Genomic DNA, 12,155 nt, shown 5'->3' on the forward strand with positions numbered 1-12,155 from the left:
CCCAGACCTCCGGCTTGCCTGCTTCCAGCTGCCTCCCTTGCCACACCTGTCGGCCACCCTAGTGTCCTTCTTCCAGGCTGGAGCCCCATCTGAGCCCTCTGGCTGGGTGCCCTCCCCCTTTCCCTCATTCCCTCTTCATGGCCTCACTCCCCTCGGAAACAAAACCCGGGCGTTGGAAAAGGGCAGCGAGCGGGCTGACAAGCTGAGAACGAACGAACGAACGCGGATGCCCGGCTTGATAAGCCAGGAGCCCCGGGGCGTGTGAAGTAGAGGCGGCCGTGGCGGCGGCGGCGGCGGCATCAGCAGCAGCATTAGCGGCGGTAGCGGTAGCAGCAGCAGCAGCAGCAGCAGCAGAACGGTGGCGACAGCAGCAGCCACAGCAGCAGCCACAGCTCAGCTTTGTTATGAAAAGATGAAAGAGGCCACCTACACAGTAACCCAAATCACTAGACCTCCCCCTCCCTATCTCGCCGAATCAAGAGGGGAGGGTGATGGGCGTGGAGCTGAGAGGGAGGAGGAAGAGGATGGTGAAGGGGGTCGGGGGCATCCCACTTTCACAATGGCTCCGTAAAGTGCGCGACCGCTCCAAACCTCTCCAGCCCACCCCTCCCCGCGGGCCTCTCTCCCCTCCACCCTTCCCCTCCCCTCCCCTCCCCTTCTTCTCCTTCTCCTCCTCCCTTTCCTCCTCCTCCTCCTCCTCCTCCTCCCTCCGAGCGCCAGCGCTGAAAAGAGGAACTCTACGGCTAAGGAGAGAGAGGAGGGAACCAAGGGGGAGCGCGCACGGTTAGTGTTGCTGCTGCCGCTGAAGCTGCCTGCACAGGCTCTCGAGCCGCCGCCGCCGCCGCTTCTCCTCCTCCTCCTCTCCGGCGAGACGCGAGCATGGGGCGGCCACAGGAGCTGGAACTGGAGCCGCCGCCGCCGCCGCCTCCTCCGCCGCCCCCCGCGCGCACTTGAGTCGTCTCCACCGCCGCCACCGCCCGGGGGCCGCCCAAGCCCCATGGAGGTCTCCGGGAGGAAGGGGCCAGCGCGCCCCCGCAGCCCGACTGCCCGGCCCCTGCCGCTCCAGCCCCTGCTGCTGCTGCCTCTGGCCGCGCTGCTGCTCGCCCCGCGGGCGCCCGCCCTGGCCGCGCCGGAGGGAGCGCCCCCGTGGCGCTCCGAGCAAGCCATCGGGGCCCTGGCGGCCAGCCGCAAGGACGGCGTGTTCGTGGCCAGCGGCAGCTGCCTGCACCAGCTGGACCACACGCTCCAGAGGCAGCTCTCCCGCCTGCACCAGGGCCCGGAGCCGGGCAACTGTTCGGAGCCCGTGGCGCTGGCGCCCCCCGCGCGGCCCCGGCCGGCCAGCAGCTTTAGCAAGCTGTTGCTGCCCTACCGCGAGGGGGCGGGCGCCCACAGCCGGTTACTGCTCACCGGCTGGACCTTCAATCGCGGCGGCTGCGAAGTGCGGCCCCTAGCCAGCCTCAACCTCAGCAAACTGCGGAGCCGCCCCGAGGTGGTGTCGTGCCACCCGCGGGGCTCGACGGCTGGTGTGGTGTACCAGGCACCTGAGGACCAGCGCTGGTACCTGGCGGTGGCGGCCACCTACGTGCTGCCCGAGTCCGAGGCGCTCAGCAAGTGCAACCCTGCGGCGTCGGACCTGGACACGGCCATCACGCTGCAGGACACGGAGAAGCTGTTCACTGAGGAGGACGGGCTGCTGAAGCTGCAGGCGGGGGCCGGCACCCTGCACTTTGTGGACGCCTTCCTCTGGAACAGCAGCGTCTATTTCCCTTACTATCCCTACAACTATACGAGCGGCGCCGTTCCCCGCGCTACCGCCATGGCCCGCATCGCGCAGAGCACCCGGGTGGACTTCCAGGGCCAGGTGACCCTCGACTGTAGCCAGGGCCACCCCGACGGCCGCCGCCTGCTGCTTTCCTCCAGCCTCTTGGAGCCGCTCGGCCTCTGGGCCGGCGTCTTCAGCGCCGCAGTCGGCCGGGACCCTGGAACCCGGCGCTCGCCGGCCACCACGGCGCTCTGCCTCTTCCGGATGAGCGAGATCCAGGAGAAAGCGCGGACCTGCAGCTCCGACTTCCAAACCTCGGACAACCAGAACTGTGTAAGTCCCGGGCGGCCCGGCGGGCGCGCGCCTCGGTACTAGGGTGCGCGAGTGCGCGTGTGCACGAGTCAGTGAGAGGGAGAGGAAGACTTTAATTGAAAACAACTAGCCACCAGATTTCTGTATCCACCCCTCTGCCTGCCCGCCGGGGCTTCCTTCCTGGGCTCCATACCCATCCTAAGGAGAGGTTTACAGGGGCTTTAAAAAGGGAGGGGAGGGGTGCAGCTTGGGATCAAAAATCCTAGGAGATCCTGCCCAGTTGCATTTCGCTTGCTTTTTGAGCTGGCTGTAATGCTCGCCTGAGGACGGTTTTCTCCAATTCTGAGAGTAAGAGAAGAGGGCACACCCTTCCCTACCCATATCCCAAGCCTCACCTCCCTCCTCCCCCCTGGGTCCTTTGTATGTGGACCTATTTGCCTTTTTGAGAAGGGAAAATGGGGTTTGACCCTTGTGGTTGTTTTCTCAGGCTTTTCCCCCTTTTTTCCTCTACGCTTCCTTCCCTGCCCTACGGACCAGTTACCAGAATACTACCCTAGGATGGGAGGGCTTTGGAAGCAAAAGGCATGCATGTCACGCCCAAGCGCTATGGGGACTGATGGTCAATACTCTAAAGCTCTCTGGTCCTTGGGGAATCGTTAGGTTCCTTGGGAGACTTTCCTTTGGCCCAGGGGGCACTCCGGACAAAAAAGTTCCCTCCGGGTGCCGAACCTTCTCTAATGGCTAACCCTAATGGGACAGTGAAGTGGGGAGGTGAAGGGGGGGAGGAGGCTAATATCCACGGAAAGGCCCCTCTCCTCCGTGGAGAAGACATGGGAGGACTCTAGAAACAGTGTCTGATCATTTGTCTGTAGTTCTTGGATGCCAGAGGCAGTGGGGGCCCCTAGCTGGGGGGCAGCCTGGAGTTGGCCTTGTGAGCAAGGAGAGTTAGAGAAAAGGGGGCGTACTGCAACATGTGTATCTCGAGTCCCGGGTTTGAAGACGGATGTCTCCCTGGGACTACCCTTGTGGCAAAATACAGATGATACCGATTCAGCCTTGGGCTCCAAATGTAGACGCTGCCTTCAGCTCTCAAGATTGGCATTTCTTTGACTGGGGAAATAAAGTAGCAGTTCAAGAGCTGTTGGTGGATGGGGATTACTGGAACCTTTGAACGCTTCCAGGGTAGCAGGGGTTTTTGTCCACAACCAGCTGGCATTATCTGCTCAGTCGACAGATCCTGAGAGGGTAGCATGCTGAGAGCTGATGCTCTTATATAACTGGCCAGAAATCAAAGGCTACAGGTGTTCCCATTGTTTTGGTAGAAAATGAATGAATCTGGAAGGAAAGGGAGGATGTTTCCATTTGAAAAGATGTCACTTCATCCACTCAGTTTCCCCTTCTGTAAAAGAGGGAACTGAAGATCCACTCCAGATCTAAAATTCTGTAAGTTTGTGTCCTATTGACAGTGGAAAGATGGATGGGTTTAGTTGTCAGGAAACTCCAGTTAAAATCTTAGCTCTGCCACAGACTGTGTGACTTGAGGCAAGTTGCTTTCTCTTTCTGGGCCTGAGGTTCTTCACATGTAAATTGATGAAGTAGGACTAGGTATGGCCCATTTCTTTTAGCGCTTAATCTCTGAGTTTCTATTTGTTGTGTTGCCAGGGTAGGGAACTGATCCGATCAATTTTTGGAGAATGATATCTTCTTTGTCAGAGAATTTTATATAGGTGTGAAACGTGGAAAGAGCCCTGGTTCTAGGTTCAAATCTCACTTCTAACAGAATTATTACCTGTGTAACCCCAGGATTTCCTCACCTATAAAATGAGGGAGTTGGCCTGGGTCTCTGAGATCCCTCCAAGCTCTTGTTCTATGGTCCTATAAATTCATAGTAACGAGTGATAGTTAACCCTGTTTTCCTAGTGGGAGAAACTGAGGCACAGTGGTTAAAACCAAACATTTGCATGCCTAGTATCAGAAAAAGAACAGACTACAGGCCCCCTGATGTCCAGGTCTCTGTCCTCCAGTCACTATTCTGGGATATGCAGCTTGCTCCACTTAGTTACTGGGATTTGCTTCTAATTAAATATATGCATTGCACTCTAAATTGCCATGTCTTGGTTTCACAAGCTTAATTAATATTGAGTACCGTGTTAGGTCTTCATGCTCAAGGTTGGCAAAAGATCCACTTGTCTATTTCTGTCAGATGATTTGAGACCCCTAAACTATTGCTTGATACCAAGGTTCAGGCAGACTTGGTCTCTAGGGTTAATTACATAGCAGCTTAGAAAGCCCCCAGCAGATTACAACTTTGGACGTCCAAATCTTGCCATCTGACAGCTGTGTAGACTTGTGGAGCCAAAACATTTCTCCTGGCTGCATCTTCCCACCCAGTGGGTTCTAGATGACTTACTTAGTGCCCTTCCAGACACAGCAGTTGTCTTGGATGCTCTTGAAATAAAAAAAAAAAAAAACTTGAGCTGAATCAGGTGTCCCTGTTTAAAGCAGGGGTGGGATGGGTGGCAATAGGAAAATGAAGTCACTTAGCTCCATTCATTCTCTAGATCATAAAGTTTTTTATTTTATTTTTGTATTTGTACCATTTCCCTGCCCTGCTCCCCACCCACCCAACACACACCCAGCATGTAGCAATTGATTGATAAATGGCCATTTGATGAACTTGGAGGGTCATCTTTCTAAAATTGTACCACAATCAGGAAGACTTTTCCAAATGCTGAATTTGTTAAGGGGGGCAGCGGGGGGGGGGGGGGGTAGCAGCTTGTTGAAATGAGGCCCCTCAGCTCTCCTGCCTTAGCCTGTTGCTCTGTCATTTGTTGAACACTTCTCCAGTTCTCGGATCAGAGGGCTCTTGTTTGAAAGACAGGTTCCCCACCCTGTGAGCTTGTCATCCCAGTTAAGTAATGTACTCTCATTCAAACAATAGCATCCAACAGCTGCACAGGTGGAGGCGGAGGGTTTTTTTTTTAATCTTCATTTAGGTAAATTTCTCAGTGATAAGTTGCCTTAAAAAGCCTTAATGGAACTGAATTTCCAGAGGAATTTGAATGAAAAGTGGTGGTTTTCCCAAAGAAGGTGATGTCTAGCACACATGGAAATATCCAATATTTTTTTTTAATAAAGCAGGATATGGGCAGAGGTTGGCCCAAAACATGACCCACTGTAATGGAGCCCCCCTTTTTAATGCATTTGTTACTCCAAGTGACATTTTGATCCCATTTGCTCTGGATTTTATTTTCCTGTTTCAACACATTTGGGGAAAAGCATATTTAATTACTAGGTGGCTCAAGCATGAGGCTTGAAGCATGATAGATGGAGTCTAAATAGATTCCAGCAGCGATCAGTCTTCAGAACAGGCACAGTAATCGGAACAGTAATTCATTGGCAGGGAGCGAATAGATTTACTTGGGTTCTTTCTTCTGCCCTTGATAAATATCTTGCTTTTTCCAACTTCTCCAAACCATAGGTTAGGTTAGATTTTGTTGAGGGGAGTGATGGTGGGGTGGGAAGGAGTGGTTTATTTGTTGTGTTCTTATCTTGAGCCTAATGTCTCCCTTCCTTTTCTCTTCTAATACTGAGAATTCATTGCCCAACTGCCCTGCTTAGAGGGAATCCTGCTCTATTTCCTGCCTCTAGGACTTTGCATTACCATGGCTGGAGTGCATTTGATGTCTCCCTATCTCTACCCTTGTCTCCTTTCCCTTCTCTTTCCCCCTCACCTCTATCTTTTGGGAACACCCCCCCCCCCAGCTTCCTTCAAAACTCTGTGTGTGTGTATTTGTTTTAAACCCTTACTTACCTTCTTAGTATCAATCCTAAGGGCTAGGCAATCAGGCTTAAGTGACTTGTCCAGAGTCATGCTGCTAGTAATTATCTTGAGTCCAGATTTGAACCAAGGTCTTCCTGACTCCTAACTGGAGTTTTCTCCACTGTGCTACCTAGCTGCCTCCTTGTGTGTATATATTTTCCATGTTAATGTTTCTCCCCCCATCTCCCCAAAAAGGTGAGGTCTCTGAGGGCAGGGACTCTAGATTTTTTTATCTATCTTCTGAAGATAGCATGGGTCTTGGTACATATAGTAAACACTCCATAAATGCTTGGTGAATTTAATTTACAGGCACTCCTCATGTATGAGAAATGAAAAAGTACGTTTTCTACCCTGTGTATTTTATTTTATTTATTTTTTTAAACCCTTACCTTCCGTCTTAAAGTCAAAACTGTGTATTGACTCCAAGGCAGAAGAGTGGTAAGGGCTAGGCAATGGGGGTTAAGTGACTTGCTCAGGGTCACACAGCTAGGAAATATCTGAGGTCAGATTTGAACCCAGGACCTCTTGCCTCTGGGCCTGGCTCTCAATCCACTGAGCCACCCAGCTACCCCTTGATTTTTTTTTTTAATCTTAACCTTCCATCTTGGAATCAATACTAAGTATTAGTTCAAGGTAGAAAAGCTATAAGGGCTAGACAATTTGGTTTAAGTAACTTGCCTGTAGTCACACAGCTAGAAAGTATCTGAGGTCATATTTGAATTCAGGACCACCTTTCTATCCACAGAGCCACATAGCTGCCCCCTACCTCTGTGATCTTAGTCAAGACTCAACTTTTCTGGGCCTCAATCTCCCCAAGCCTCAGTTTCCCCTTTTGTAAAATGAGGGGGATGGATGAGCTAGATGATCTCTGAGTTCCCTTTCAGATCTAGATCTGTCTTATCTTGCTACCTCAGTGAACAAGTATTCTTAGTGATGGGGCTATCTATCTGTTCTCCAAAGTCCTACACAAAGGGTGACTCTAGGTTTTCAAAGGCAAAATCAGGTGAGCACAAACTTTGAGAGCTCCTACCAACATGGAGAGAGAGGCTTAGCCGGCTTGCATTGGAGGTCTGGCCCAGGTAACCTAGTTCTGAGAGATCATCATCACCATCATCACCACCCCCAGGACTGACCACAGACCTTTTTTGCCAAACAGAGTTTCCATTTCCATCAGGAGTAGGAGTGCCAATGCCAGTGGCAGCATACATTTTTGAAGAATTGAATGCTATACATACATATATATGTATATGTGTCTCCATATGTGTGGTATGTATTCCCCTCACATACTACCAATTAGAGATTCATTTGGGTTAACAAGCTCTTCAGATGAAACCCAGAGAAAATGAAATTGAACAGGGATGAATGTAGAGTTGTGCATTTAAGAGAAGAAAAAAAATGGTTGTGGTATGGGGAGACCCAAAGGAGATAGCATTCCCCAACAATCAGTCAATCAACCAGCATTTGTTACTATCTTACTATGTATAGTATCAGGGATCCTGCCGGGCTCTGGAGATCCAAATACCAAAAACCACCCTTGCCCTTCTTTAAAGAAGTTACATTTTACTGGGAGGAAAGGAAGGGGAAGTACAAAGTATCCTCAAAGTAATTACAGTTGAGGAAAGCATCAAGACTTGGAGAAATCAGGGAAGTTTTCTAAGAGGAGGTGGCAAGATTCAGCACTAATTTTGTTTGTAAATTAGGAAGATTGGAAGCTGCCTTCTCCCTGTAGCATGGCATTCATTCATTCAGCAAGTGCCTACCTACTGTGTGCCTGGAAATATGCCAGACTACTTGATACTGAGGCAAAAGCAAATTGTCTTTGCCCTCCAGAAGTTTACATTCTATTGGTGACAATTTATTTTTTAAACTCTTCTTTCTGGCTTAGAATCAATACTGTGTATTAGTTCTAAGGCAGAAGAGTGGTAAGGGCTAGGCAGTGGGGGTTAAGTGACTTGCTCAGGGTCACACAGCTAGGAAATATCTGAGGTCTGATTTGAACACAGGACCTCCCATCTTTAGGCTTGGAAACTATCTACTGAATCACCCCGCTTCCCCAAGAACTTTTTAGGCTTGGAAACTATCTACTGAGTCACCCCGCTTCCCCAAGAACTTTTTTTTTAAATCCTTATTTTCTTAGTATGAATTCTTTTTTTTTAACCCTTACCTTCTGTTTTAGAATCCATACTGTGTATTGGTTCCAAGGCAGAAGAGCGGTAAGGGCTAGGCAATGGGATTTCAGTGAGTTGCCCAAGGTCACACAACTAGGAAGGATCTGAGGCCAAGGTTGAATCCAAGACTTTCTGGCTCCAGATCTGGCACTTATCCACTGTGCTACTACCTAGCTGCTTCCACATAGAAAATGAACTAGAAATGGAGGAAATCAGGATGGGCCTCCTGAAAGAGGTGGCATTTTGGCTGAGTTTTGAAGGAAGCCAGAGGTTTTTTTTAAACTCTTACCTTCTGTCTTAGAATTGGTATTAAGGATCAATTCTAAGGTATGGAGTGGTATGGGCAATTGGGTTAATCACCAGGGTGCACACTGCTAGAAAGTGCCACCTAGCTGCCTCCAAGTTTTTTTTTTTTAAACCCTTACCTTCCGTCTTGGAGTCAATACTGTGTATTGGCTCCAAGGCAGAAGAGTGGTAAGGGCTAGGCAATGGGGGTCAAGTGACTTGCCCAGGGTCACACAGCTGGGAAGTGGCTCAGGCCAGATTTGAACCTAGGACCTCCCATCTCTAGGACTGGCTCTCAATCCACTGAGCTACCCAGCTGCCCCCTGCCTCCAAGTTTTGAAAGTTGAAGATGAAGAAGGAAAACATTGTCTGTATGGGGCACTGCCTGGGCAAAGAGAGGAAGTTGAGAAATGAATAAAAAAGTGTTTATGGAGCACTTCCCTGCATACCAAGTCCTGTGTTAGGAATGACAAGAAGCTTGTTTTAGCTGGACTGGAAGCTGCACAAAGGAGAATAATATAATAAATCTGGAAAGCTAGACTCTGCAGGGAGGCTAGGAAGGGCTTTAAATGCCAGCTTATGGGCATTTGAGTGGCGCACCAGCTTTACAGAAGCCAACAGTGGCTGTGTCTCAGCTGCTGAGAACACTAGCACAGTCTTGGGCAGCATTATTAGAAGCCTGCTGTCCTGATCTCGGTATGTAAGGGTCCCATTGCGTTTGGCCAGGGCCAGGCCACATCTGGAATACTGTGGTTTTCTGGGTGTCATATTTTAAGGAGATTAATAAACTGCAGTGACTCCAGAAGGTTTTTGCTTGGTTTTCTTTGTCATAAGAGAGGGTTCAAGTCAGAGAGGACAAGGAATGATTGATTTAATGATGAAGGGCATCAATAAAATGTATTAAAATTAAAGTAACCAAAAAAATTATGATTTAAAGTGGGATGTTCCCTCTGAGAAGGTTAGGACCTCACAAACTGTGTTCTCCTTTCCTTGGGGCATCTAGGTAGCTCAATGGATAGAATGCCATATGTGTAAAATAGAGAGTTATAAATAATGGAGAGCAGTTATACAAGATTGGGGGTGGAGGGTGTTGCAGCTAGGTGGCACCATGGATAGAGTGCCAGGCCTGGAGTCAGAAGGACCTGGATTCAAATCTGGCCTCAAATATTTCCAAGCTGTGTGACCTTGGGCAAGTCACTTAACCCCATTTGCCTAGCCCTTGCCCTTCTGTCACTGAGTTGTTACTAAGACAGAAAGTAAGGGTTAAAAAAAAGATCATATGAAAAAAGGTGCAAGTCCCCCCTCACCCCCTACCAACCAAATTAAAAGCCTGCCTACTTTGCATTTTGGGGGTCTACTGGTGGTATAAGTTACCTAATGCCTGCTCTGGTATGCCTATCTTATCCTTTTGTTAGGCCATTTTCAATTGTGTCGACTCTTTGTGACCCCTTTTGGGGTTTTCTTGTCAAAGATACTATAGTGGTTGACCATTTCCTTCAACTCATTTTACAGATAAGGAAACTGAGGCAAATAGTGTAAAGTGACTTGCCCAGGATCAAACAGCTAATGAGGGTTTGAGGCAGGATTGAACTCAGGTCTTCCTGACTCCAGGCCCAGGGCTCTCATCTATTGTGGCCTTGACCAATCAATAAACATTTATTAAGTGACTACTATGTGTTAGACCCTATGCCTGGAGATACTAAGAAAGGCAAAAGATAGTTCTTGCTCTTTAGGAGCCCCAGCCTTGGGGGAGTTGAGATGCAAACTACCATGTACAAAGAAGCTATGTGGATACAATTTTGCTCCCCAGGGACTCTCTTTCCCAGCATCCCAGTTACATATCTATATAATGTACTAACGGAGGGAAGATATAAGTTTTGTGTAGCTCCGCCCCCTCTCTCTTCTCCCAGAAATGCAGCTGGGGCAGTTGGGTGAGTGCCAGGCAAGAGAATTTGTCTCATATGGCTTTACTCAGGTTTTTCCTTTTGTTCTTGTATTTCTTCTACTTCAAGTGATTCCTAATAAATCTTATAAAGCGATATACAGGATCAAGGAGGGATAATCACCAGAGTTTAGGATCCAGAGTTAGAGGGGATTGGGAAAGGCTTCTCTTGTAGCAAGCAGGGGAGCCCAAAAGAGATGAGGAGGGAGAGCATTCCAGGCACGGGGATAGCCAGGGGAAATGCCTGGAGTTAGGAGATGGGACTGACTTGTCTTGTTCAAAGACTAGCTAGGAGGCCAGTGCTAATGGATCAGAGTATAAAGGATACAATGGTGGGGTACACAGGGTATCAGAGGATTAGAAAGGTAGCTCAGCATAGTGGCTAGGGTATGATAGATCTGGAAGGGACCTGGGGAGGGGCTAAGTGACATACTCAACATTGACAGTTACTAAGCATCAGAGGTTGGATTTGAACCCAAGTCTGCAATACTCTTTCTGCTGTATGAGAATCAATGAGAAAACATATGTGCTCTGTCAACTAGAAGTGTGGTTGAAATGTGAAAAGTTGAAAAATGTCATTTTTCATCTTTCTCATTCAACAAGCATCTATTAAGCACCTACTATATACTAGGCACCTTGCTAGGTGTTGGAGATAGAGCAGCAAAAGATATGGCAATCCTTTTCCTCAATGAAGTTATATTTGATTCAATCCCACCAGCATCTATTAAGCAGCAACTGTTGCCAGGCACTGTATATACAGAGCCAAAATTGTACTGTCACCGTCTTCAAAGAGTTTACACGTGTGGGGCAGGGCAGAGGGAAAGGGAATGTGTGAGTGTACACAGAAAGGCAAATACAAATATATATATATGTATACATATATACATACAGGATAAATATAAAAATGATGTATTATATTAGAATATATTATATATTCTCTATATAGCATATTACCCATATAATATATACAATAAATAAATATATAAATATATACATGTGTGATAAATATAACAATAGTAAATTATATATTATATATGCTATATATTAGAAATATAATATACATAATAAGCAAATACAAATGTATATATACACATAGGACAAATATAATAATATATTATAATATACATAATAAATATAAAAATATCTACACACATACAGGATAAATATAATAATATATTATCTTATAATATATACTATAAATATAATATACATAATAAATAAATGTTATTTATATATATATACAAGAACACATTCAGGATACATATAAAGTACTTTCCACACATTAGCAACTTGAGGGAATAATTGGAAAAGATCCTTTTCTGAGATAGATCTTTCCCATTTCTCAGTTAGGTGGAGGACAGAAACAAAACCCAGCCTGTACTACAACAGAAGCAAGGAGGGCAGAGTCTTGTTATTTAACAAAACTAATGGCTAAATAAAATGGTGATTCCAGTTGAAGGAATGTAGCATCAGCAGATGAGCTGTGCCCATGGGGACACAATGGGGGAAATAATGAGGAAGTGTCTTCAGAACCAGTTCAGGCAAAGGGTAATAACTATTCAAAATGAACTGCCAAAGAGATTCAAACTAAGAGTATAAATAAAGTTGAACTTCATCTACATTTGTTTCTGGATAGAAAAAAGACCAAGAATCCCCTTCGTCCTAGATTGAGAGGATCTTGGGTGCCTGGTTCTCTTTGTCTAAAGCCTAAGCCTCTGGGGTGGCTATCTACGTTGGGAATAGTGCCTGATGGGTTAAGGGAATAACATGCTAAATCCCTTTTCAGAAAGAGAGCAAGGAGAAGATGGAGAAGGGGGGCAGACTTTCAGTGGTAAAGAATCATGGCTTCAGTCCATTATTTCT

At 47.5% G+C, this 12,155-nt stretch overlaps 1 protein-coding gene across 1 annotated transcript in view; it reads left to right on the top strand.

Annotated features, from left to right (window-relative positions):
- Positions 1–498: 498 nt before the first annotated feature.
- PLXNC1 (plexin C1) overlaps positions 499–12,155 on the top strand; it is a 243,579-nt gene continuing 231,922 nt past the window's right edge. The window contains exon 1 of the mRNA XM_001370068.4: positions 499–2,095. Coding sequence (XP_001370105.2) covers positions 998–2,095 — 1,098 coding nt within the window. The 5' untranslated portion in view covers positions 499–997. The remainder of the gene's footprint in view (positions 2,096–12,155) is intronic.

This window comes from Monodelphis domestica, chromosome 5 (assembly GCF_027887165.1).
Source record: "Monodelphis domestica isolate mMonDom1 chromosome 5, mMonDom1.pri, whole genome shotgun sequence".
NCBI classification, from domain to species: Eukaryota; Metazoa; Chordata; class Mammalia; order Didelphimorphia; family Didelphidae; genus Monodelphis; species Monodelphis domestica.